The 26,587-nt window shown below is 40.3% G+C and overlaps 1 protein-coding gene across 1 annotated transcript in view; it reads left to right on the plus strand.

The window, feature by feature from the left end:
* chl1b (cell adhesion molecule L1-like b) overlaps nucleotides 1-26,587 on the plus strand; it is an 86,103-nt gene that overhangs the window by 50,166 nt on the left and 9,350 nt on the right. Inside the window, exons 21-29 of the mRNA XM_036571556.1 lie at nucleotides 1,266-1,381; nucleotides 3,031-3,235; nucleotides 4,284-4,406; nucleotides 12,947-13,126; nucleotides 14,061-14,090; nucleotides 17,075-17,149; nucleotides 22,101-22,214; nucleotides 23,101-23,262; nucleotides 23,642-23,773. Coding sequence (XP_036427449.1) covers nucleotides 1,266-1,381; nucleotides 3,031-3,235; nucleotides 4,284-4,406; nucleotides 12,947-13,126; nucleotides 14,061-14,090; nucleotides 17,075-17,149; nucleotides 22,101-22,214; nucleotides 23,101-23,262; nucleotides 23,642-23,773 — 1,137 coding nt within the window. The remainder of the gene's footprint in view (nucleotides 1-1,265; nucleotides 1,382-3,030; nucleotides 3,236-4,283; nucleotides 4,407-12,946; nucleotides 13,127-14,060; nucleotides 14,091-17,074; nucleotides 17,150-22,100; nucleotides 22,215-23,100; nucleotides 23,263-23,641; nucleotides 23,774-26,587) is intronic.

Genomic DNA, 26,587 nt, shown 5'->3' on the forward strand with positions numbered 1-26,587 from the left:
AGTAAGTAACATCCTGTGATAACTAACACGGTATTGGTTCTGGTTGTGGTAGCAAATATATGTAATTTTACCCATTTGACTGGCAGACTGCATCATTCCTGGACTGGCACCACCAACACCTAGCAGTATTTCTGCTTACTACATGATTACATACACAATTACACTTTAATAAGAAGTCAAAATATAAGGAATAACTCCCGACGTCTAAGGTTTAACTGGCTTATTGGTGTTATCAAGTGTAGTAGAGCAGGGAAAACACCAAAATGTGCAGGACAGGGACCAGCATTTGGAACCAGTCATGTTTTTGTCCACTGCTTGTTGAACTGCTTTGTATGTTCACCAAATGGGAAAGGTATTGTGAGAGATATTCCAACACTCCACTTTCTCATTTCGTGTTCCACTGCAAATAGGCGATGCTCAGTAAACAGAAGCCCCTACTCCTCCGAAAGTACATTACAAGTGTGAGAAGAATATCAACAAGCCTAGAGGGCAGTCACCCACTGATAAAATACTGTCTGCGCTTTACGCAATTATCCGCATGCTAGGCCTGATATGGTGATCCGTTTCGCCTTATTGAGGATATTAAATAGTACACAGGGGGACGATTTCTCATGCAAAGGCTTTGTAACCCCTCCACAGACTGACAAATGAAATGCTAGCGTGGCTGTGAGCTATTTACATTTTCAGCTCTAATTATTCTTCTTGCCTTCAGTTTTCTTTTGGAGTTGCCCTCCTGATGGTATCTCAGGTCACTTGTTCTCTGTGTAGTAGGATTAGTCTACACGCTCGCTCTCTCCTTTTTTCTCGCTCTGTTTCCGTCCCTATCGCCATCATTCTTTCCCTCTGTGTTTGCTTAGTCTGACTGTAGACGTTGCTGGTGTTGTTGTTGCACTGAATCTGACCCCTCCCCCTTGATAGCAGTGCTAGGCTCTTTTTAAGGTAGTGAATGGACTTAGACTTTGTATAGTAAGTAGCTTTTTACATAGAGAAATCCATTTGCAGTATTTAGAAAATGGAATGTGTTTCTGGCTGGTAAAAAAAAACAAGAAAAAGAAGAAATGATGTTCCGTGACTCCCCATAAACATTTATTACCAGCAGCACCACATATACCACAATTACACCACACATCTAGGCCTGCCTGTGCAGTGGAGCTTTTGCAGTCATTATCCTGACTCGCAAGCTGCTAATGTAGCTCCAGCAAGCGTATATGGGAGCTTTTATTGTTATTTGGTGTTTGTGTGTGTGTCTATGTGTGCATGCGCAGTTCCATCAGCAGCACCAGATGACGTGGAGGTGGAGGTGATGAACAACACCGTGGTGAAGGTCAGCTGGAGCCGCGTTCACAAGGACAAACTGCATGGACATCTCGGAGGCTACAGGGTAATCCTTCACCCTCACCCTCCTGCTTTTTAGCCCTCGATTAAAGGCCTGCTGCCCTGTACACAACCCAGGTTGCGGTCATTCTCCCATCCATGGCCTCAGGCCCCTCAACACCTCCACCCTCACTCGGTTACGGCCTCGGGCTCCAGTCTGGTGTTTTTTTTTTTGTTTTTTTTTCACACTTTTTCCAACCAGCTCTGTTCATGCTGCTGTAGCTGTTTGTTTTCTGGCCAGGGACAGTCTAATTTAATAATGAAATAGAAGCAGTGGTCAGCTGGAAACAAGAAGCTGAAGGTATTTTGTTAGGTTGGTAATACTAGACTGCGAGTTATGTAAGAATGTGCTTGAATGCCAAAGTCCTCCTCAGAATGAAGCATCCAGTGCTGCCCACTAGTAGGAACACACTGGACACAATGTACAAGGTATGGAGTACTGTGTGAAAATCAGAGACCACTGTTTATTTTATTTCCAGGTCAAAACAGAAATTCAGTACAAGTTATTCATTTTTCAGCAAACTTTCAGAGATAAAACATATTTAACAGAAAAGACACAGAGATGATCATATCCTATTTTTCAGTATTTAGTGTGTCACTCTTTACCTTTATTCCAGCTTCCATTCTTTTCAGGAGACTCACTTTCAGTTCCTCAAAGAATCCGCAGCTGGTTGATCATTTTCTGAAGTAATCAAACACATTCAGTGGTGTTGAGGTCTGGACTCTGGGGTGGTCAGTCCATTGTTCAGCTTCTTTGTTTGATGTGTCCGTCTCCTTTTCTCAGTGAGGTTCTTCTTGAACAGCTACACATCCTTTCAGACCCACAGCGCTAAATCCTCTTCTCACAGTGGAAGGATGGACAGAAACACCTGTGGATGTTTTCAGATCTGAAGCAGCTTGATTTTCTCCTCTCTCTCAGAGATGAAAGCTTTAAGTGCTGTTTATCTGATGGGGGCAGTTTTGGTGTCGACCAGCTCCTCCAGGTGGTTGTTAGGAGTCCTATTTTCTCTGTAGCTTCTAATCATTTTTTGAACTCTAGTTTTTGGAAACTCCTGCCCTGACCCCCCACTTATTTTTCTTCGACGTTCCCCATCCTTAAGCAGGTGGATTATCTTATATCTAATCTCCTCAGAAATATCTCCAGACAAAACAATGTTTATTTAATAGGTTACACTTAATGGTTTTGACTGTAAACTAAATAAATGGGTGGTCTCTGAATTTTGCACAGTACTGTATCTTACTAGTTATCTTCCGTCATCACTACACGGCTGTCTGACATCTGTTTATCTCTCTCTTATTCATAATGCAGTTCAAACAGACCGTTTACAAACTGCAACATGATATTCATTATTTATTACTTTAAAATTTTAAATAGGTGGTACAACGTAAACATATGTTAATGTTATATACCACTGGCATGTCTAGAGAGCATCAACCTGTTTAAGACGTAACAATAGCAAGTAAACAAGCAAACTGCGTAATTTTTTATTAATTGAAAGTATTTTTATATAAGGGAACTTTATTTTTCTCATAAAATCCTAGTTACATCACCGCCCACAACCGTAGTAAATAACAAATAGCTGACTAACTGTTCTGAATAACCTGTTGACTAGTAAAAATGAACGGCTGTATAACCTCTTTGTCCTGCTGTTGCAGGTGAACTGGTGGCGGCTGCGCAGTCTGCTGGACTCAAAAAAGACACACGGTGATAAACACACGCTGATGTTTCCCGGTGACAGAAACCACGCGCTGGTTCCAGGGCTCCGGCCCTTCTCTGAATACAGCCTCATTGTCATGGCCTTCAACGGACGAGGCAATGGACCAGGGAGCCATCCAGTCACTTTCAAAACTCCAGAGGGAGGTAGGAGACGATAAAATGGCATAATAGATTGTTCATGACCTCAAGAAACAGGTTCAATTTAACATATAGGGAACATAACAGACCCATATAAATAGCCATTTCATCATTATCTAATAGTTTGTTAATGTTAGTTTATAAGTATATACTGTTTATATACGCATTAATTAAATGGTATTGTTTGAATTATTAACCTTCCACTCAGTGACATGGGTAATCTGTAGTTATTTTAAAGTCTATGTATCTAATCTAATTCTAGTTTGTGAATAATTTGAGACTCAACTATATAACTTGACATATTAAGCATTTAAATTTTCTAAAAAAGAATCGTCTGTCCTCTTTTAAAAGACTTAGTAGTTATTTATCGTCTTACCACTTTGTGATGCATACAGTTTTCCTTAAAGGGCCTGTATTATGGAAAAACTGTTTCAATACGTACCATTGAGTCCCCACATTACATATATGGACAACTAAGCTACAAAAATTAGTCTGTTTTAATTTTGCGATGTCACAAAAATTGTGTATTTGCATATATTCACCTGTTACACCTGGCAGTTTAGCTCTGCCCACTCTCTCCGAAGTTTTTCAGCCCAGACTGCTTTTTTGTGATGCACAGTCCAGCACAGCCATTTAGAACAGAGGTCTTTTACATATTAGTCTTAAAGGCACAGTGACAAAAAAAATTGTGTTTAATTCTAAGGGATAAAGAGAGGTTGGAAAATGGTCATGAGGAAAGAATTGTGACTCTTTTTGGTACATAAAGCCACACAAATGTCACAAGTGGAGCTTGGGAAAAAATGAAAATGCGAGGAAAAGGAATATGGGCCGTTTAATGTTTAGTGAATCATTAATAAGTGGGTAATATGTACTAAAAGCAATAATAATCATTGCTTTAATTATTTATATGCCACTTGGTTAGTTGTTAATTTAAATGCTAGCATGTAAAAGTTATGATTATCTTCTTTGGCAAATAATTAGCTCTTCATATGGCCCTTTTATTAAAACGTCACCACAATTTTTCATATAAATCTGTCTTTTCTCTCTTCTGCAGTTCCAGACCAGGTTGCTCTTTTCAGGGCTACAGATATACAGAAGCATGCAGTCACACTTACCTGGTCTCCTCCGGTGGAGGCCAACGGATTTCTCACCAGCTATATCCTACAGTACCAGCTGAGTAAGTCAATACTGCTGGTGCTTCTCTAAGCCTCCAGCTGCCTCATTCTCTTGCTGAACCCAGTAATTCCTGCGTCTCACCACTAGGAGATATCATTGTGCCACCTACCTAAAGGATGGCGTCAGTGTCTGCTCTGCGGGGAGAGACGAGCCTGAACAAACACCAGACATGGTGCAGGTTATGGCAGCATTCGGTGTAATGTTAGTCATTATATGATGAGTGCAGGGATAATCGTAGAGCATGGAAGTAAAGGTTGAGAGAAACAGTAACATTCAGTAAAATGCGGTCAGCGAACGTTACTGTGTAGATAAGCATTGCGGTCTGTGGAACAATGCAGTACATGGTCTTTAAAGTGTAAGAATTTTACAGAAAAGGGAAAGATCAGAGAGCAAGCATGTATCACCTGTGGATTAGCATTAGAATCAGGTCATGCTCACTTGCGATGGCATTTGGAAGCTTTTAGAAGAGCGGTCGCTATCAAGTGAAAAAATAACAAAAAAAAGTCATCCATAGCCTTTTAAAGCTTCCTGCATACTTTGTTATTGGCAGATATACTAGAAAGCCTTTTAAAAGATTTTGTTTTTTTTGTTTTTTTTTTTAAACACTATGCAGATAATGGATGCATATAAATGGGCGTGTCCATCAGGCTCTTGTTTCTTACTATAAGAAAAGCCATGCATCATGCAGATTGACAGTTAATAATAGCAGATTTATTGGCCCTGATTCACCAAATTTACATTAAGAGCACGTTTGACCACCTTTAATGAATGAATCTTTCACAAAACTTACAACGTGGAAACAAGCAATGATGAATCGGCTTCAGTGCGTGAAATCAAGCGCCAGGCTTCCAGCACCTCATTTACATATTACTTACATGAAGCGCGCCCTTGTTCATACAGATGTTTCGGTATGGAGCCAATAAAACGACAGCATTCAGCGACTCGTGAGCCAGTGGCTGCGCTGGTGGGTGGAGTGTACTGCGCACCCTACTGACCAAACTTGAACTTTCATTAAACGTGGAAACAAGCAATGATGATTCAGCGTCAGTGTGTGAAATCAAGCGCCAGCGACTGAAACGGATGAAAATGTGAAATGAACAATATTGGTGTTATTTCAGTGTATGAGATACATATACATACACACATATGTATATATATGAAATTTTGTGGGCGGAGTCAGTAATATAAAAACACAGCACAGTTTAAAATGTGTTTAAATGGTACATGGAATAATTGCAGCAATTGTTTGTACCACTGTGTGTGTAAAAGAAGCACATCCACTTTTTTATTCCTATGATTGTCTATTTTATAGTTATTATTGATATTACAGATGATATTGATCATAGTTTATGGTTATGTAACTACAAACCAAGCATTTGTTCAGGTTGGCAAACCTCAAATGTCTTTTTAGAACAGGATAAAAAGACTTTTTTGAGCAGTTGTAACAGCCTTGAAAAGAATATTTGACCCAAACCAGTGAATGTTGCTAATAACGAATGGAGTCTACTGGGAGCCACTTAGCATTATTAAAATTACACTGCGCTAACGGGTCCCTTGTACCTCTCATTCATTGTTATCCATGTTAGCATTTTTGGGTCAAGTAAATCTTTCTCTCACCTCGCGACCCTTTCTTACCATGGATCACTGGCTAAGGCACGCATATCACTCAGCACAACCGCTGGCCTTCAAGTCTGAATAACGATGAAGCAGGTTATAATATGCGCTGCCTGGGAGGGTTCGTTAGCTAATTGTGTTTGATGATGCAGCTGATCGCTATGGCCAAGTGCCATGCTACATATTAAAAGGAGGGACATTTCTATCAGGGGAGTGCGCAAGAGCCACCGCACACCCTTTGAAGTGGGCTTTTTGAAGTCCCCTTGAAGGAAGTGCTGTATGAAATGTTGGGGATAATGTACCCAGCTGTCCATGTGGCGCACACAGCAGCAGCAGCGCCTGGAATTTAAAACACTAGCGCACAGATGTCCCGCGGCTAAGCATGGCTGCACCGAGCTTTTACGCACTCAATATTTCACGCTCCTTGCGTGTCTTGGTGAGAATATTCAGAGCGGGTGTTTTAACACGTTGTGAGAGGAGACGAGAAACTTGCAACTCATTGTGTCAATGAATGAACTGAATCTGAACCGGGGCAGGGCGGCAGAACGGCTAAACGCTCTGACAGTTTGAGGCTGTGTTTTGGCTTGTTTTACTGCTGAATTTAGATTCAGTGTTTTGCTAAAATGTGGTGTCTTTCGTCATTCGGTACCTAAGTGGTGTACACAAACAAATCCACTGAAAAAACACTGTTCAGTATAATAGGTAAAGGGGCATTCCAGCCTAAAATGAGATATAAACTGGTGTGGCCTTCAGGCTCTTGTTTCTTACAATAAGCATTCGTGCAAATTGCCCATTAATCACATCAGATTCATATGCACTGATTCATCAAAGTTGCATTAAAAAAAAATAACGCAGGTTTGACCACCTTTAATGAATGAACCTTTCATACAATGTGGAAACAAGCAATGATGAATCAGCCTCAGTGTGTGAAATCGAGTGCTGGCCGTCCAGCACCTCATTTACATATTATTTACATGATGCATGCCCTTATTCATACAGATGTTTCGGCATAGTTTGAGGCTGCGTTTTGGCTTGTTTTACTGCTGAATTCAGATTGTGTTTTGCTAAAATGTGGTGTCTTCCATCATTCAGTACCCGAGTGGTGTACACAAACAAATCCATCTGTACACTGTTCAGTATATTAGGTAAAGGGGCATTCCAGCCTAAAACATGTTAACATGTTATTTATTGTGTTATGCAGTATTCTGTAGCCCAGCATTGTATCCCGGCCTCATTGTTTTGACAGAATTGATGATTTTATATCGTTTTCATGTTTTCTTTCACTCTCTCACTGCAATAACCAGCAACTTTATACATCAGTTAGTTCTGATCACAGTCTGATAGTTCTAGCTATTCAGTGCGTGAAATCAAGTGCTGGCCGTCCAGCACCTCATTTACATATTATTTACATGACGCATGCCCTTATTCATACAGATGTTTCGGTATAGTTTGATGCTGTGTTTGGCATGTTTTACTGCTGAATTCAGATTGTGTTTTGGTAAAATGTGGCATGTTTCATCATTCGGTACCTGAGTGATGTACACAAACAAATCCATCTGTACACTGTTCAGTATATTAGGTGAAGGGGCATTCCAACCTAAAATTAGAGTTTAACATATTATTTATCGTGTTATGCAGTATTCTGTAGCCAAGCATTGTGTCCCCTCGGCCTCATTGTTTTGACAGAATTGATGATTTTGCATCGTTTGTTTTTTTTTTTGTATTCTCTGTTACGGGATGGGAGGAAGGCGGACCCAAGTGCAGAGAGGAAACCCGTGAGAAAGGGTCTTAAATGAGTTTATTGAGGTGACGGAGTGTGAATTTGGCAATTGTGCACATTGGAATTGAGGTGGCTCAGAGCCAGGCTCAAAACGCCGATGTACTGCTTGGCAGTCCGAGGAGTTACCGCTGCGCCAAACAAAGGCTAAGACAGAAAAGTGACATAAAAGATAAGCAGAAAACAAAACACACTTCCTCTGCGATTATGAGAGGAAGGTCGACTTTATGTTTCACGTGTTTGCTACTTGTGGAGCAAACACTTTTGTATGGCTTGGAGCCGTTCCTTGTTCAAGCCTTCTTTTTGGCTTTTCACTAGTTTTAGGACAATTTCTCTCTTTTCTTTTCCCTTTCTTTTGGTTTAAATACCCACCTGGGTTAAGTACCATACCGGTCACCCCTCTACAAAGGTGTGACAAAGGGCTGCGGTTTGCCACGGCCTTAAGTAGAGGAGTCCACAGGTGTGCCAGGTTGAGCCTAATCAGCCCGAGGGCTTCTGGGAATTGAAGTTCCCTGAACTTGTGGCGCCTCACTGCCGTCGCACTCTGCTGGCGGCCAGCGGCGCAGGCTGGGCCCTTACATTCTCACTGCAATAACCAGCAACTTTATACATCAGTTAGTTCTGATAACACAATCTGATGCTGTTTCACAGCAACTGTTTCACGCTAAGTAACGACCGCTTTGCAGCTATTAGTGCTTTTTAGCACCTACAAAAACAGAAATTGACATTCGTCAGATATTCGGCTTTTTCTCCTTAATTTCTTTTCAATAAGCATCCAAGAATGATCAAACATACATGTGAGATTTGTAGTCTGCTTAAAAAAAGAAGCCTGTCTTTACTACAAATGATTTGATTTTGCCTTATCTAAGCGAAATACATGAAAAATAATGCACTGTTTAGACGGTCCCTTAATGACTAAAGCATCAGCCATATAAATGTATTTGATTGTATTTTGCTCTTTGTCTTTTATGAGTGTGAAAATGTAATTTTGATCATTTTTAGACTTTTTTAATGAGAATTCAAGAAGAGAAAGTCAAATATCCAGTGAACGTCCAATATAAAACCAACTTCACAGCGTTCTGCGTAATACAGAACGGTGCTCTCTTTTGTTGGTGGGAATTGCCAATATTAAAGCACGTTTGATATAATATTCTGAGTTTCTTTGCTTTCTCAAGGTGATGTGTTATCACCTGTGACCAAATCAGAGCCATGATGTCATTCGTGATATGACATCAAGCACATTTCGTCTGCCCAAAACATTTTAATAAAGCCCACCCCTAAAATTCCACCGCAAAAGAGCTGGTGTTCTTCCCACCTTCAAGGTACAATCTTTAGACAGGGTGTCTCTAAAATGGTCTTTAAGTCTTTAAAGTGAAAACTCTCACTCTAGAGACTGTAGGATGTGAGTAGACATGTTTACAGCAGATGGATAGCAATGAATACATTTTTCATTTTGGCCAAGTGTCCTTTAATAGCATTCATTTGAAGAAAGATGAGTTTTCTGACTTTTGCCACTGGAATAATGTAGTCTATTTACATTTCTGGAAGTGAAATCTGAAAAATCTGAGTGCTGAACACTTTAGTGCTTTCGCTGCTCTAACACACCACATTCAGCTCAAGTATCCATCAAGCCTTTTAAGAGCTGAATCTGTGGTGTTGGAGCAAGGAAACCATTGGCTGTGCTTTGCAAGTGGCCCAGGACTGAAAGTGAAGAACACATCTTTAAACTAAATCCCTGGTTCCAAAACCTGGTCATAAAGTCCCCATTCACTGGCACTGGTGTTTTCCCTGCTCTTAAAGTGGAATTCCAGGTATTTTTTAAACTTTCTGAATAGTTCAATCTTGAGCTGTAAATAGAACAATTCAGAGTGGTTTGATGTGAAATGGTCCACTGTAGAGAAACTTACCAATTTGAATTTCTTCACAGTGGTGGTGATAGCCAGGGGCCAGTAACCAGGGGTCACAATTATAGCCATTTTATTTACTATCTAAAACCACCAGTGAGCCTGGCGTGTCTTATGAGTTTTTATATGTAATTTTAATGATGGTAAAATAGTAAAAAGTTGCAAGTTTTCTTTGCACCCTTATATGTACCTCTCATCCACGAATGGCATAAAAATGTGTTTTAGGCCAAAACCTTCTAAAACTAATGTTAAACAATGTCTCAGGCATCAGACAGCGAATTTGTAACCATTTCATGGACAGTGGGGTAAAATGAGCCATGTTTTTTTACTTAAGTCGACTTATAGCCGAGGCAATATGAGACAGGATTAAAACTAAAACATACACAGCAAGTTCAGGATGTGTGACATCAACTGAAACCTTAGCAGAGTGCCTAACTCAAATAGGCAACAAAATACGGGGTCCTAAAAAAGTGCCCATGTCTCAAATTGCACCATGTTAGGTTCAACAACCAAACCACTCTGAATGACTTTGTTTACATATTAACTGTTTATTTGTACAGGAATTTTGGTGGAACCCCCCTTAAGGTCTTTATGTACTGAATGTGAATTCGTCTGTCATCAGTAAATTTGTAGGAGTACATGTGTAGCTGATCATACTCCAAATCACCAATCGCTGTTGCCTCTGACGTTGTCGTAGCCACAGCCATTATAACCAGCCACCTGTAGCTTTTGACAAACATCAAAAGGATTAGTTTCCTCATGTGCAGCACTAGCATCTCCAAAAGCAACTCAAAGTAGGTTACGGACATCCGAGAGTATGTGTGAAAGCTCATTATAAAGTTTCAGCTCCTAAATGTGGGGTGAAACTCTCAGTGCTCCTTTCACTTTTCCAAAATAGGAAGCCAAGCCGGTGTCAACTTTTGCACTTTTTTGTGGGGAACAAAGGATATGTCAAGATGTTTTTCTTTCTTTGTTGTTTTTAAGCTGTGTTTGGTCTATAAAGGCCTTAAAGTGGTTCTCAACTCCTGGAGACTGATTGTGCTGCACAGTTTCATCTGTTTCCTTTGCCAGCTGATCCAACTTACACAGGGCTTAATAAATGGATGGCTAGCTTGATCAGAGCAGGGAAAACACTGCAAGGCAGGACTTCACCAGGACCAAGGTCGGGAACCACTAGACCCAGTCCTTGGAACGTTACGGTTCCATACTTTGGCTCAATCCCAGAACCCGACACATTTATTTAGAGCAAAAATCTAGTGAGCTGGAGCACTAGACTAAATGCACTGCATATGCTATTGTGTCTGGTGAACGTTTACTCCATATTTTTGTCTGGTTAACAACAAAGAGTTAATAGCAAAGAGGATTTGGTTACACTTTTTTTTACAGTTCTTTAAGTTCTAGACGCTAAATGGGTAAATGTAAGGTACAAACTCCAACGTACTAGGTAATTATTTTGGGTAGCATGATGATGCATTCCAAGATAGTCTAACTAAATTACACTGAAACAGGTTGTGTTTTTGAAAAAGGACATAGTAAAACATCTAATCTAACTGGGTACCTAAGGTAGGTGGATAAAAAGTAGGTGGGGAGTGCAAACAAACTCACACTTCACTGAAATGTCACATGTTTAAGCAGGAAAATAAATCAGGAGAACCTCTTAGTAAATGGTAAAGCAAAAACAATAGTAAGATGCGTTACTTTCTTTTACGATCCAGGTTCAGTTTAATGTCTAGTTAATAGACACACATGTACTACCTAAGACTCTTAAAGGGGAATTCCACTGATTTTTCAAAAGTTCGGCATAGTTCAGTCATTAAGATGTGAAGAAAGTCATTCAGAGTGGTTTGGTGTGAAATGGTTCATTGTAGACTCAGATTTCTTTACAGTGGTGGTGATAGGAACCAGGGGTCGCCATGACTACAACACAAATATAGCCATTTTATTTACTATCCAAAACCACCAGTGAACCAGTGTCTTCTGAGCTTTTGTACAGAAAGTTGATGGTGGTAAAATAGTGGTCACTTTAAAAAAGAATGATTTATTTTGGGGACCACTTTGCCGAGCAACTCCCTGCATGTTCCTCACCATCACAAATGGATTTTAAAAATACTTTTTCAGCCCAAAACCCTCTCAAAACTATCATAAAACAGTGTCTCAGGCATCAGGCTGTGTTTCTATGAGGGAGCCGTTAGAGGCGTTAAACTCTTCAGACATCTTGTTCCCATCACCACCGCTTTGAACGATCCTGATTTCTTTAGAATGGAGTATTTCACACCAAACCAGTCAGCATGACATATTTACATTGTTATGATTTTTAGAAAATTTGGTGGAAATCCCCTTTAAGTGTCTGTGAACTTGGAGAACTTACTGATTTATTTTCCTACTTAGACAAGCGATACAGTTAAAGTAAGTTAAGCTGTCTGGCTGCTTGCTATCAATTTACTCAAAACAGTTACAAAGCACTGTTGGTACCAGATTGTTCCACACACACACACACTCAGTTGATACCTAGAACCTGTTGTGAATTTCAGCGTAGCGTAATTAGAGTGTCTTGTAACTCACCATCATGATCCCTAAAATGATTACCTAGTATTTTGTAGTTAGCTAGTGAATACCTACACTGCAAAAATAGTATCTTGTCAAGTAAAATTATCTTAAATCTAGTCAATAAATCTAAATTTCTCCTTTTAAGATTTTTGTAAGCTTATTTTAAGATTATTTAACTTATTTCCAGACTTTTTTACTTGTTTTAAGTGATTTCATTAAGTAAAATGATCTCACTGTACTGGCAGATAATTGTGCTTGTTTTTAGAAATGTGCTTGAAACCAGCAAAATTATCTGCCATAATAGTGAGATACTTTTTCTTGATAAAATGATAAAAATGTTAAGAAATAAGATATAATCTTACAATAAGAGCACAACCATCTCAAAATAAGAAATATTAGATACACACACACACACACACACACACACACACACACATTTTCTAAGCCGCTTATCCTTCTGGGTCACAGGGGGTGTTGAAGCCTATCCCAGCGGTCATTGGGCGGAAGGCAGAAAACACCCTGGACAGGTTTTCCAGTCCATCACAGAGAAATATTAGATAGATAGACAAAAATTAAGATAATTTCACTTGACAAGATACTATTTTTTGCAGTGTAGAACTAGAGACTTTAAAAGAAAGTGCTACTAAGTCTTCTTGTCCAGTGAACATGACTGTATCTTCTCTCCTTCTTCTCGTCTAGTTAACAACACAGAGGAAGTGGGGCCTCTGCTATCTGTGAACATCCCCAGCGCCGACACCACTAAGTGGCTCCTGCAGGACCTGGAGCCGGTGAGCCGCTACAGGTTCTACCTGCGCGGCTGCACGCGAGTGGGCTGCGGTCCAGCGGCCAGCGAGGAGTGCACCACCATCCCTGAAGCACGTGAGTGAAAACGAGGGCAGTCTCTGGGCCAGAGTAGCCCTCATCACAGACATCCTCGGATCCTGGCTTGGAGGCCAGAGCTCCTTGGTGTTCTGACACGGATGGCCGAGTCGTGCGCTGTTCTGGGCATCGATCCCGGGGAAAGCGAGGGGACATTATTTCGACCTCCCATCCCACCAAGCTTTTCATATGCCCATCTAAGCAGTTCTTTATGGCCAAACAATATCATAGCACAGTGGGAGCGGCTCATTTGTCATTGTCGAGGAAGACCAAGTACTTATTGATTTGGGAGGAGGATGAAAGCTTTATAAAAGGAGAAAGAAAAAGAAATAATATGTCGCCTTTGGAAAGGGAAATGGTGGATGGCCGTTTCGAATGTGATAGCGATGGTAATCAACTGAATGTCCACGCAGTGCAGTATTTCATATACTTAACATGTTTTTATCTCCAATGGAAGAAAAGAGATGATTGATAAAGCGCAATTTATTATTTTTACTTGACTGTGGGATTCACAGCTACAGCAAAGATAGTATCAAAGTCAGAATCCCACGGCATTGTATTAATATACTGCACTGTAATGGAAAACAGGCAGGAAAATGAATGGCCTCTTTGATATGTAGGTTGATATGTTTCTTCTTTTCTGTTATCAACGCCAGACCATTAGTAGCACTGTGGGACTCAATATGATGAGGAGGATAGAAAAACGGGATCCTACGCACTGTAGCTTACAGTCATTCTTTAGCCCAAAATGCAGGGAGCCATCCAAATTTCCAAAGCTGAGCATTTCTCAGTGCTGGCTGCTAGCATGCTTTATCCTCACAATGCTCTGGTAATTCGCATTGCTTTCAGCAGAAAGTACATGCTCTCTCTGCTTTCAGTGTCTGCCATCGTTTGCAAGATGTCTCTTTCATGCTTTCTCTTTTTGTTTTGCCAGCTTCAACAGATGTGCCCACTTTCAACATCAGTATGAAGTTTTCTACTTTCCGTAGCTGTAGATTTAGCAGAAAAAGAGTAACAGTAAACATGAAACTTTGTGTGGTGTTGATGTGTTTGTTGCTCAGTGGTCTGCTGGACCCACCACATTACTGTTTTTTAAATCAATACAGCCACAACAATTTATGTAAAAATACCAGATGTTTAAAATATCACAAGTGTCCAGCGTAGGGTTCTCCTTTAGCAGCTGTAGCCAGTCAGCAGCCTGTCCATGCTGTCCACCTGCACACACACACACATATACAAACACATACACACACAGACACACACACACACTAACAGCAGGCCATGTAGGAGGAGAAGAGAGTGAAGGACACAGCACCTCCACACTTTTACTCCCCGCAGGTTCACCCAACACCACATGTGTAATATAAATGTGTGGGGGGTGAACAGAGTGAAGACACTGAAAATGGGTTATTTTATATGTTCTTCACAGAAAATGAAAAGGCCAAGAATCTGAGGCTGAAAATAATAATAAATCACGTAATTTTTTCTTTTGGTAAACACTGAAAATGGGTCCCACAGACCTGAACACCACACAAGGGTTAATGATACTTTAGGCTACTAACCTGGGCTGCTTTTCCACTGCACATCCAAGAACAAGAAACTACACAAACACAAACTAATGGAACTCACAGTTTTAGGTTTAGTTCATTTTCCACCTGCAACAATTTTATCATTTTTGGTCATTTTATACCACCGTTGTGGTAGGCTACATATCTAAAGTGGCTAATTAGCTACACCCGGTTGTAACGATAAGAAAAGATGCTGCACTGCTCTGTTTGTGCGATGATCAAAATGTCTATATTTAGAAAGAATTATGTGTAGAATCAAACAAAGCTGTTGAGTGTGAACATATATTCCATGGCTGCTAGCTTAGGTGTTAATTATATTGTCTAGCTCATTTCAGCTTAGTGAACTCTTTACAAGCTAATAATTCTGAAAATAGCAATCAACTCATTAACGTACCATCGTAGTTTACAATCTGGTGCACATGCTGGTGATGTAATAATCGTTGGTGACTTTATCCTCAACTGTGGCCGGTTGCACCAGCTCTTTGTAAGATCAGGTTTATTCATTACTGAATCAGAACGGGTTTTAGCATCGAGCTTAGTAGTTAGTAAATATTTACACCCCCCTCAGCAGGTGCATGTGTTGGGGAAGCCATCAGAAACCACAGCAAAGACCAGAAACATGACTTTTTTGGTTAACTAGGCCAAAAACTCTAAACGCTATACGCTGTGATTTTACTTACAGCTCTAATTATTGCTCTGTTTAGCATGAAGCTAAACACCCGCAGCTCCAGCTCAGTGAGACTCAGCTGCTGCCCAAACTGCTAAAGTAAGGCAGCTGTTGTGTCGGTTATCCAGAAAAGAAAAGCTCAGCACAGTTTGATGACTTCCTGGCTCAGTATCATGGAAAACTGAAGTTTCCTCAGTCAGTTTAATTCAGTATGTAAATATTATTAGTTTCAAAACATACTATTCCTTCCCCAGTCTCTCCAGTCCATATATAAAAGCTATACTGGCAAAATAGAACATTTTGCAGTCACTGTTTTTGTGATGCCACCAGATCCAACACACTTACATCCACTTTTTTAGCCTATAGCAGTTTATCTTGCTGAAGTTATAAGGAGTGTTTCAGCATAGAATGCTTTTAAGTAAGTAAGATTTATTTACATATATACATTTTAAATGCACAGTAACCAAACTAGCCAGTCTTGTAAAAATGAAATATGACAGTTTTTGGCACACACTTAAAAATGATGGTTCTTCAAGGGTTCTCTAATAAAGAAAATGGTTCTATATAGCACCAAAAGGGGTTCTTCTATTTTAACAAGCTTGACATCGTAACATTAGAAGAACACTTTTTGGTGCTATATGGAACCTTTTTCAAAAAAGCTGCATATTGGAAAATATTAAAGAATAAACAGACAATGGCCATAGATAATTATCTTTATTCAGTTTAACTTGTACACATCGTTCTCTTCTATGCTGGATAGTTTTTCCATTGAAAAAGTCAGAGCAGCTGCCGATGCGTTTCCATGGCAGCGGGTTTACTGATTCTGGTTCTGAACATGTTATCATCATGTTAAAGCGATGTACGCATTAGTTAGTTGTTACTAGTTAAGACACGACTTACGGGTTTGTGGTGCAACCAAATTTATAAAAGGATAGTTTGAAACTAACCAGTGTAAACATAGTAGGACACAGTAAGGACTTTACACACAAACTACAAAAAGTATAAACTTACGCAAACCTGGTGCAATTCAGTCCTGGATCAAAGAGTAAAGAATCTGCTAAGTTGGCATTAGCTTCTGATGCAGGTGTTGCCATTAGGTCCTGTTGGTACTAATCTTGCATGTGACCCAAAACCTACAAAACTGGACGAATGGTAAAAGCACAGTTCCAGTTTTCTGGAGTTTCTTGTACTTTGTGCAGAGGAAAAACGGCCTTAGAGATGCTGTTTCTCTCCTCCGTAATCAAGCGACGGTTTTCTGTTATGTAACCTTAGTGAGTAGTTAAGTAGATTTGTCTGTGTTCTGCTTGCTTTTCATGGTCATAGTAAAATCTAAGCACCGCCGGACAGTCACGGATACTGCTTTTGTCAGTTTTGAACAGATTCCAGGAAAAAAAAAAAACAACAGTGATTTAATATTCAGATGTGCCTACTTTCACAGGAGAGAGAATCCATTAAATTCAATTTGTCTCACTATTAACAAACCATCTGCTACAAAGTGTTCATCAACTAACACAACAGTGCTCGTGTAACGCTGCAGTAGACGTACAGTAGTGTTCCTGTGTTCCTGCAGTTAACCTGATGTAGAATCTAGATTTTATCTCAGTCCAGTAGTTTGCAGTAGAATAGCTTGCATAGGTTTAACACTTAAAAGTTAGTGGACACTTTGCTATATGAGTGCAGTGGAGAAACTCAAGATCTTATCTTTCTTTCCAGGACAGTCCAGAACTCGTCCTCCTCCAAGAAAGTCTACTGTCTCCCCCGTGGCTAATGCCACAGTTTCCTCCATAGGTATTAACATGCAAAATTGACCATATATAGCTTGAATCTGTTGGACTATGGGTGAATAATGAGTATGCATGACTTAGAAAGGCTTACTGTGTGCATACAGATGTACAGAGTAAGCCTTTCTATGTCATGTATACTCATAATTTATGCAGCCCAGCACAGTTTGATGACTTCCTGGCTCAGTATCATGGAAAACTGAAGTTTCCTCAGTCAGTTTAATGCAGTATGTAAATATTATTAGTTTCAAAACATACTATTCCTTCCCCAGTCTCTCCAGTCCATATATAAAAGCTATACTGGCAAAGTAGAACATTTTGCAGTCACTCTTTTTGTGATGCCACCAGATTCAACACACTTACATCCACTTTTTTAGCCTGTAGCGGTTTATCTTGCTGAAGTTATAAGGAGTGTTTCAGCATAGAATGCTTTTAAGTAAGTAAGATTTATTTACATATATACATCTTAAATGCACAGTAACCAAACTAGCCAGTCTTGTAAAAATGAAATATGACAGTTTTTGGCACACACTTAAAAATGATGGTTCTTCAAGGGTTCTCTAATAAAGAAAATGGTTCTATATAGCACCAAAAGGGGTTCTTCTATTTTAACAAGCTTGACATCGTAACATTAAAAGAACCCTTTTTGGTGCTATATAGAACCCTTTTCAAAAAAGCTGTATACAGAACCACCTACAGCACATTCTTCATCATTCTGAAGAACGCTTTCATGATGCAGAGAACCCTTTAATCATGCAAAACGTTCTTTAAGTGTTCGTAATTACCATTTTTTTTACTAAAGAACCCTTGAGTAACCGTCTTTTTTAAACGTGTACACAAAACCACACAAATGTTACAAGTGGACCCCAAGAGTAAAAATCAAAGTACAAGAAAATTGTAGGAGATGGACTCGGTTTAAAAGGTATATTTGATGTTTGAGCAGAGAAATCATTTCTGTTGGACACCAGGCATTGTGACTACCATACGAGTAGCCTGGTCTCTGCCTACTGTCAGAGAGTTGTGCATTTCATGCCTAAATATTGCCGGTTAGCAACTACCAACTTTGACAGGAAAGGGCTGTTTGGTTGATACGCAAAATAACCAACCAGAGTTGTTTTTGCGTGACATGTTGGAGAAAATGATGCTACAGTTGACACAACCCTGGGGGAAACAAATCAGTAAGCATCGGCAAACATGAGGATATCTCTCTAAAAAAGTTACTGAATGCTTTTTGAATAACTTTTAAAGATGTCATACCATATACAAACATTTTCAATCCATATCTATGTAAGGTTCGGTTGCGGTGGGCATAGCAGACAACAATTACAAAGTTAGTTTCCTGTCAGACAGATGAAACCCACTCCACCCCATAGTTGTGGCCATAATAGGATACAAAAGATATCAGACTTTCCGGTTGCATGTGGGTGGAGCGTCTGAGGCTGAGGCTGCCATATGGGTGACCTGGATGACTGCCCAGAGTTATTATCAATGGATAAGTGGTGCGATAGGGAGAGTATTTGCAGAGTTTGTACAGACAGGGCACTGTGACTCTAATACCCAGGTGCAACCAAAAGATTATAAAGGAGAAATATTTCAAAATTTAGATTAGGAATTTAGATTCAGTGAGGCTTAATGTGAAATGCTCCATTCTAATGATGCCTGAGACATTATTTATTGCAGTTTTTGAGCATGTATTTTCAAAAGCTATTAGTGGCAGAGATGTATTCCCCAAAGGAAATATATTTTTCCAGACTATTTTACCATTTTACATATACAAACCCAGAAGACTCGTGTAGGTTCACTGGTGGTTTTGGATAATAAATAAAATGGCTATATTTGTGTTGTAGACATGGTGACCCCTGGTTCCTATCACCACCACTGTAAAGAAATGCAGTACGTTTCTTTACAATGAACCATTTCACGTCAAACCACTCTGAATTTGTTTACATCTCAGCGATTGAAATTCTGCAGAAATTTAGATTTTTTTTCTTTTAATCTGGTTCTGACCCCAGTCAAAACTGATGCCAGCTGCAATGAAGAGTAACAGAGAGATACTCAATGATAAGAAGACCTTCTGCTGTACCGAAGGCAAAACCCTCAAAGGCACATCGTGTTTCATCTCCACTGTCCGAGAATGATCAAGTGTGAAGCATTGATTTACTGTGCTTTGTTGTGCTTTTACCAGCACAATTGCAAACAAACCACCAGTGTCTGATCAGGTAGCACTGCGGCTATTTCCTAATGTTCAGCATTGGAGGAGGAAGCTAGACAGACAGAAAGACAGACAGAGGTGGGGGGCTGCATCGAGAGTCAGCTGCCACTACTTAAGTGGATAAGTGGAAGCTGTTGAAAGCTGTGGATCAGACGGTTTTTCGTCGTCTTGCCTTCCTCCCGGCTTTTTTTCCTGGGTTTTCTAGGCCCTGCAGGACGCTGCGTGGCGTGGGGCCCTCTCCTCTCCCGCTGAGCTGGCAGATGCTTCCTGTTGCATTTAATCCCGCTCTACGCAGGCGAAGTGACAAAGCCCCAGCCAGGCAGCGCTCGATATTTATAGCCCCCCTCTCCTCTCCTCCACCCCATTTTTCCCCTTTCTTGTGACAGGAAAGCGTCACAGCGAGCTGCCGATTTTACGCAATTGCTGCTGTGACAGGGAGAAAAGAAACACGTCCTCAATTAGAGGGTGACATTTCCGAGCCTCTGGATTGGGCCGGGCAGGCGTGAGCGGCCTCAGCTACAGACACGCCTCACCTAAGGAAAGGGTGCGATGGATGTCATTAGCACATCTGGCCCTGGGGAAGAGACGCTCCATGATTGAGATGTACATTAAGGCAAGCTGACAGTTCTAGACACTTTGCCTAATTGGAACACATGAAAGGGGTGAAAACAATTAGCTGGTGTTCTTCTATAGACTGACACCTATGTGTTATAGTGCTGTGATTTTCAAACTTTTTATCAAGCAGCCCTTTTTTTGTGTGCTTAAAGACCAAGCCCTCACCCATCATTTGTTTACTTATTTACACTTTTCGCTTACTCAATGAGATGGGAGGTAAAACTAATGATTTTTCAATGATTGTCATTATAAGCCCTTTTAGCTGACTCAGCTTGTTATTGATAGCTTGTGAAGTATTTTGGGTGCTTTCATTGTGAGCATCCATGCTTGCACCCTCACATCTTGGCTATTTATACTGTCCTGAGTTATACGGACAGCAATTCTAATGAGTGAATTCAGATGCTTTAAGGTTTGCTGACACAGGCATTTAAGAGAATGTAATATAATCTCTATAGAAAAGCACTGACAAACACAATGGGATGCTCTGGAGCAATTGCACGTGAGCCTAAGGTCACCTTGTCCTATAAGTGTTGAATAGAGTGCAAAAAGCCCCCAGCGTTTGGCTGTGGAGCAGTAGAACTGCGTTCTCTGGAGTGATTGAGCTCCATCCAATGCGTTTGAGAAGAATTGGAGTGATCCACAGCTGATCATCCAACATCAGTACCTGACCTCACTAATGCTCTTTTGGCTGAATGCAATGAAATCCTCACAGCAATGTTGCAACATCTAGTGCAAAGCCTTCCCAGAAGAGTAGAGGCTGTCACTGCAGCAAAACATTTCAAAAGAAACACTGATTGAGCAGTGTCTACAAACTTTTGGCCATATAGCGTAATTGGCCTGCTCATTAGGTTTGAAGACCAGACAATAAAATAAACTATAATACTATAATAAACTATAATCAGTCCAGGGTTTTTTCCCTTTCAGATTTTCAGATTGTATCTCTTGGTATAATATGCGTATGCCTTATATCAGAGGGTATTTAATTAAAATTCAGTAAAGTCCAGTTTCGAGAAAATTTCCTCATGCAAAGGTCCAGAACATCATAATGTCTAATGTGCATCATGATTCAATGCCATATACTGCTTACTGAAGTAGCCTAGTAGGTTTATCAACATCTTATACAGTCAACAACTAAATGTCAAATCAAATAAAGTACAGTTCAGTAATATTTCAACATATTTTCTCTTTTTAGATCACACCATGTGAAATAACCCTCTGACTCACTTTCTTCTCTGACTGCTGTTTCTCGCCTCGTCCCTCCCTTGTGTGGCGTCACTCGAGTCTCAGTGCTCATCGTAATGCACAGATCTGATTGGCTGAGTAGCGTCACGTGTGATATTTACAACGCATGCGATTGGTCTGTGAGTCTCCCAGGCCGCTAAAGCACCACAAAGGCTAGGAAAGTTATGCCAATTAAAATAGGACCACCCCATTGAAATTAAAGAATTCTCCACAGTTTATCAGTTACAGTTCCAGGTCCGCATAGGACAGCGTCTGGGTCTGGACTTGGACCGCGGTCCGCCTTTTAGTGACCTCTGCCTTATACTGTTGCAGTATTCAGGCTCAGTGTGGCGTTCAGGGTTGCAGTTTAAATCTGTGATCTCCTTTACTCCACTGAAGCAACCAGACAGCTTCCTCACTGAACCAGGTCGTCAATTAGCCATTTAGCAACAGGAGGCTAAAACTTCCAGCAGGTTGCCAGCACAATGGACACATTAAATGGCGCTCAGAGAAGGCATGGCTTGAATGGGGCCCACAAATTTGCTTCGACATTATAATGCCATTTTTCCTCTTAGTGATTTCGTATCAAAAGCAGTCAGTCTTTATTTCTGTTCCAGTGGCTATTTCCGAGCCTTAATGCACTCGACAGTGTTCCGTGGCATGAAATCTTTCAATTGGAGAGAGATGCTCCACTTATGCTAACAAGCAATGTTTTATTCAGGTCAGATCTTTGATAGAGCCATATGCTAAAATGGACATGAGGCAAATGAAAAGAGAACCTGCTCCCCTCCAGAAACTTTCAAACTAACAGAGCTGTTGCTTGAACACAGATCTTCCTTGTCACCCACTAACCCTCACTCTGTTCTTTCTCTTGCCGTTTTCTTTCTACTCTGCTCTTTCTCCCTGTCAGTCCCGGCTGTGTTGAATGTTAGTGCCTCAGTTAGTGACAACTTTGCAAATATCAGCTGGATTCCGGGGAAGGAACAAACGGATTCAGAGTTATATGTTGCATACATGAACAACCGTAAGCTCATCTTCTCACTCTTCATCTTTCATGACTTTGTAGCTAACGAGGCTAATTTACCACAGTTAGTCTATGTTCAGTCATGTCATGTCAGATGTGGAATAGTGATAAGTGGTGATTGTGCCAGACGTCTGCATTTAGACATGGCATGGCAAAGGTGGAACAGCATTAACTAGCAAATACCCTAGATGCCTTCACAAAATAGTTTTAATGCAGGGCTGGGATGAAAAGCATTAATGAAAAATTCATATATCTGGACAAAATTATGGCTAAATATCAAGGTAACAGTCAGGAGAGGCCATGATTTTCTGGATTGTTATCTTAAGATAATGAGTTAATTATCTTGTGATCTCAAGATAACAAGATAATTAACAAGATAGCTTGTTATCTCAAGATATCTCCACCACATACACAAACATATTACTTCTGTGTGGTTTAATGAACTTTTTATTTAACAGAATGGGCTGTTAGCCTTGTGTCCAGAGTGTTCGTTTAATAGCAAAGGCACCATTGAACTTGATGTGAAGTTTAACTGTGCGTTAAATATCACATTTGCCATTTTCATCCATAAAATCAACTCAGTCTCATAACTAAACGTCCAGGTTGGAGCACAGAATGGTCATACAAAATGACAGAAAAAACAATAAATTATAGGTATGAATTTAGACATTATCGATAATTACTGCTAATTCGATAAATGGTCCCAGCCCTTGTTTAATGGCTAGTCTCCATTTAGAGCAAGTATAAATCCTTTGCCTTTTGTCTTTAGGGTGAAATTCATTCTGCTCAGCTAATGCACACTCTTTATGTAATAACTAATGTTTGTGGCATCAGGAATCCATATTCCTGGCTTTCTAACACCTACTTGGTTATGCACCTTTCTTAGGTAAAGGTAACTGGAAGATATCTGAGGCGGTCAACTCCTCTAAGACTTTCCTGGTCATTGAGGAGCTGGAGCCTGGGACAGAATATACTGTACGGCTTATGACTAAAAGCTGGCTTGATAATTCTAGCATTTTTGAAGACGTTATCAGGACCAGGGCCAAAGGTGAGGGGGGAGAGATGTCCTCTAACAGCGGGGAAAGCAAATATGATGTTGTTGTTGTTGTTGCTGTTAGCCTTCCATCTCCTCCCATCCACAAGTTCTTGTCCTTGAACAAACTTACCATGCATGACACCGTTCCCTGTCCATCTCCCAGTATGTGTTCTGTTACCAAACTCGATGAAAAGGAATTATGCTTTACCAGCGTCTTCTCTTGATTAATTAGACAAGCAGTTCAGCTGTTTAATATTAATTACGTTTCCATTCTGCCGTTAGTGGCCCATTTGGCGTCGGCCAGGCTTTGTCAATGTAAGCAGTCAATCAGGTGTCCTCTCGAGAGAGAAGGTCGATCCAAACTTTGTGAACAAATGCCTGTGCTCCTCAGGTTTGGCCAGCATCCACGGAGGCATCTCCAACCAGGGCTGGTTCATCGGGCTGATGTGTGCCGTGGCCCTGCTGACTCTCATCGTGCTCATCGCCTGCTTTGTGAACAGGAACAAAGGAGGAAAGTACTCAGGTGAGTGCCTGCTGTCTCCATTCTAAATGCGCCGGACGCTCTATCGACCTATTCGTGTTCACTTGCTGTCAAGGCTCAACAGCCACTTACCCCATGGGGCACGGCAGATTCTTCAGGCACTCCTAGGCCTCGTCCTTGTATCTAGATATTTGGGTGATATATTTTCCCCTCCTCTGTTTTCAACAAATCACAGCACCGTTTTTCGAAAATCTCTCTACCTGATAAAGAATACAAAACCAATATGAAATGAATTGCTCACTAAATTTCTTTTCCACTGTCACAGTTTGTCCCCCCGAGTGTGCCTGTTTCTTCCCCTGTGTTGTAGCCATGTGCTTTTAACCATGTGCTTTTGTGTTTGTTTTGGCTCCTTTGCTCCGCCCTTTTTCCCCGCCTTCCCTATTAGGATTCTCACCTGTTTGTAGTCCCTGTCTCCTCCCTCTCCCAGGTGTTCCCTATTGTTTGTAGCCTATATCAAGCCCTTAGTTTCAGTTCATGGTTGTCTAGTCTACACTTTACTTTGCTGCATGTAGTGGTTGTGTGCCAGCCTTGTGGTTTGTTTGTTCAAAACGTTGTAGTTTGTTATTTTGTAATAAGTGTTTCTGCTAGTTTGTTTTGTTGATTGAAGTTGGCTTACATCCAGCCTCCTTACTCACCACACATGACACCCACATTTAAGGGTTTTTTAATCTCAACCATCAAACATAATTAAATAAAAGTAAGAGACTGGAGGCCAGATTTACAAAATATTTATTTTAATTCACAAAATGTAAATATGAATTATGAAAATCTTAATTGTTTTTGTATATAAACCATAAGTTATTTGCCATGTAGACTATTCAGATTGTGTTAAATATAACAGATTACCAGAAATTACCAGTTTCTATAATTCGGCAACAGATTCCTAATTTTGGCCATAAGATTTACTGACGTTGTGGCCCTCGTGGTCAGTTCAAATCTGTCTACCCCTCTCTGAAAGTACTGTGAAAAAGAAGAAGGAGAAAAACGATGGAGATTAATGTGGGCACTGTTGAAGATGCCAGAAAAGCATTGTGGCTTTGTGTATCTCAGTAGTGGTAAATGTGATATTAAGAAGAATAAAGGACTGTACTGCTGTGGTGTGTCATCAGACGATAATAGTGCATTAAATATTTGTTAAAAACAAATTTATTTAACAAGCTTATGTAGTTCATATGAAAATAAGTAAAACATGCATATAAAAAAACACATATTGATGAACTTTTTACCAGGGGTCACAAACACATGCCATTACTGACAGTAATTAGCCAAAACAATGATCTATTTTAGTGTAAATTGGAGTTTTAAAATGTGTGGGAGTAATTGCAATCAGCTCTTTAGCAATTCTGAAAGAAGTGAACCTATGCAGGGGCAGAAATGCTACTCAGTAACTGAATAGTCTGATATGATAACGCTCCATGCAGTCAGAGGCTACCCTTCATTTATTTAATTTCCAGTCTAAATGGCTACTAAGTAGGTACTACTCTTTGCAGAAAAGATATATTTAATCAGAAAATGACACATTTGAAGGAATAATTCTGGCTATTCTGACTGCATTGTCCAACAAGGTGCTTGGTAAAGAGCAGAAATTGTACAAAAAAGTCAAATTGGCATCACACAAACTTTATTTTAAACCTACGTGTTTTGGCACACAGGCTTTCATCAGGCTTTTACCAGTTTGACTCACATCCCTGATGAAGACCTCTTTGCCAAAACACGTAGGTTTGAAAAAGTTTTCCAGTCAACAAGTGTTTCCTATGGAAAACTTCACAGGAGCTTCAACAACTAAACATGATATCAATTTGTTCAGTGTTTAGTGTGTCCACTCTTTGCTTCCATTCTTCATTAAATCTACAGGGACGTTTTTCCACACTTCCAAAGTGTGGAAAAACATCTTCCAAGCTGAGTAATCACGTAATGTTGATACAGATTAAAGATAGCGAAGTTAGCTGTTGCCTAACTGCAGCGACAATGCATTAGAAATTGGTGTAGCAGATTTAAAAATCATTCTTGGCCTCGCTCCCCGAATTTGCTGCAGTTCCCAGAAGAACCTTCCAGTGGAGAATTCTTTAAAGAATTCCATTGAAAATCATGGTTTTAGTGTAATGATAAAGCAAAGCTAAATTAAACATTTTGTAAACATGTAGTCAAACCTAATAGTACCAAAACGACAGCAACAACCTGGTCATCAGCCATGTCAGATATGCAGAGTCCTCACACATGGTCAACACCAGCAAAAATGCCTAGTGACCATGTGCACATTCACACATTAAGCAGTGTTATATTGGTAACACTGACAACATTTAAAAACATAAGTATTGGGACACACCTCATAATTATTGAGTTCAGGTCCATTGATAACAGGTCCATTGATAACAGGTGGATAAAATTAAGCACACAGCCCTGCACTCTCAATAGACAACCTGGACTCTGGAGCAGTAGAAACATATTCTGTGGAGTGACTAATCACGCTTCTCTATCTATCAGTCTGATGGACAAGTCTGGGTTTGGCGAATGCCAGGAGAACCTGCCTGGCTGTATTGTTCCAACTGTAAAGTTTGGTGGAGGAGGGATGGTGCTATGGGGTTGTTTTTCAGGGGTTGGCTAAGAACCCTTAGTTCCAGTGAAGGGAAATCTTAATGCTTCAGCAGAACAAGACATTTTGGACAATCGTATATTTCCAGCTTTGTGTGAACAGTTTGGGGAAGAACCTTTTCTGTTCCAGCATAACTGAGCCCCAGTGCACAAAGCAGCTCCATAAAGTCATGGCTGGGTGAGTTTGGTGTGGAAGAACTTGAC

Source organism: Colossoma macropomum, unplaced genomic scaffold, assembly GCF_904425465.1.
Source record: "Colossoma macropomum unplaced genomic scaffold, Colossoma_macropomum, whole genome shotgun sequence".
Classification (NCBI taxonomy): Eukaryota; Metazoa; Chordata; class Actinopteri; order Characiformes; family Serrasalmidae; genus Colossoma; species Colossoma macropomum.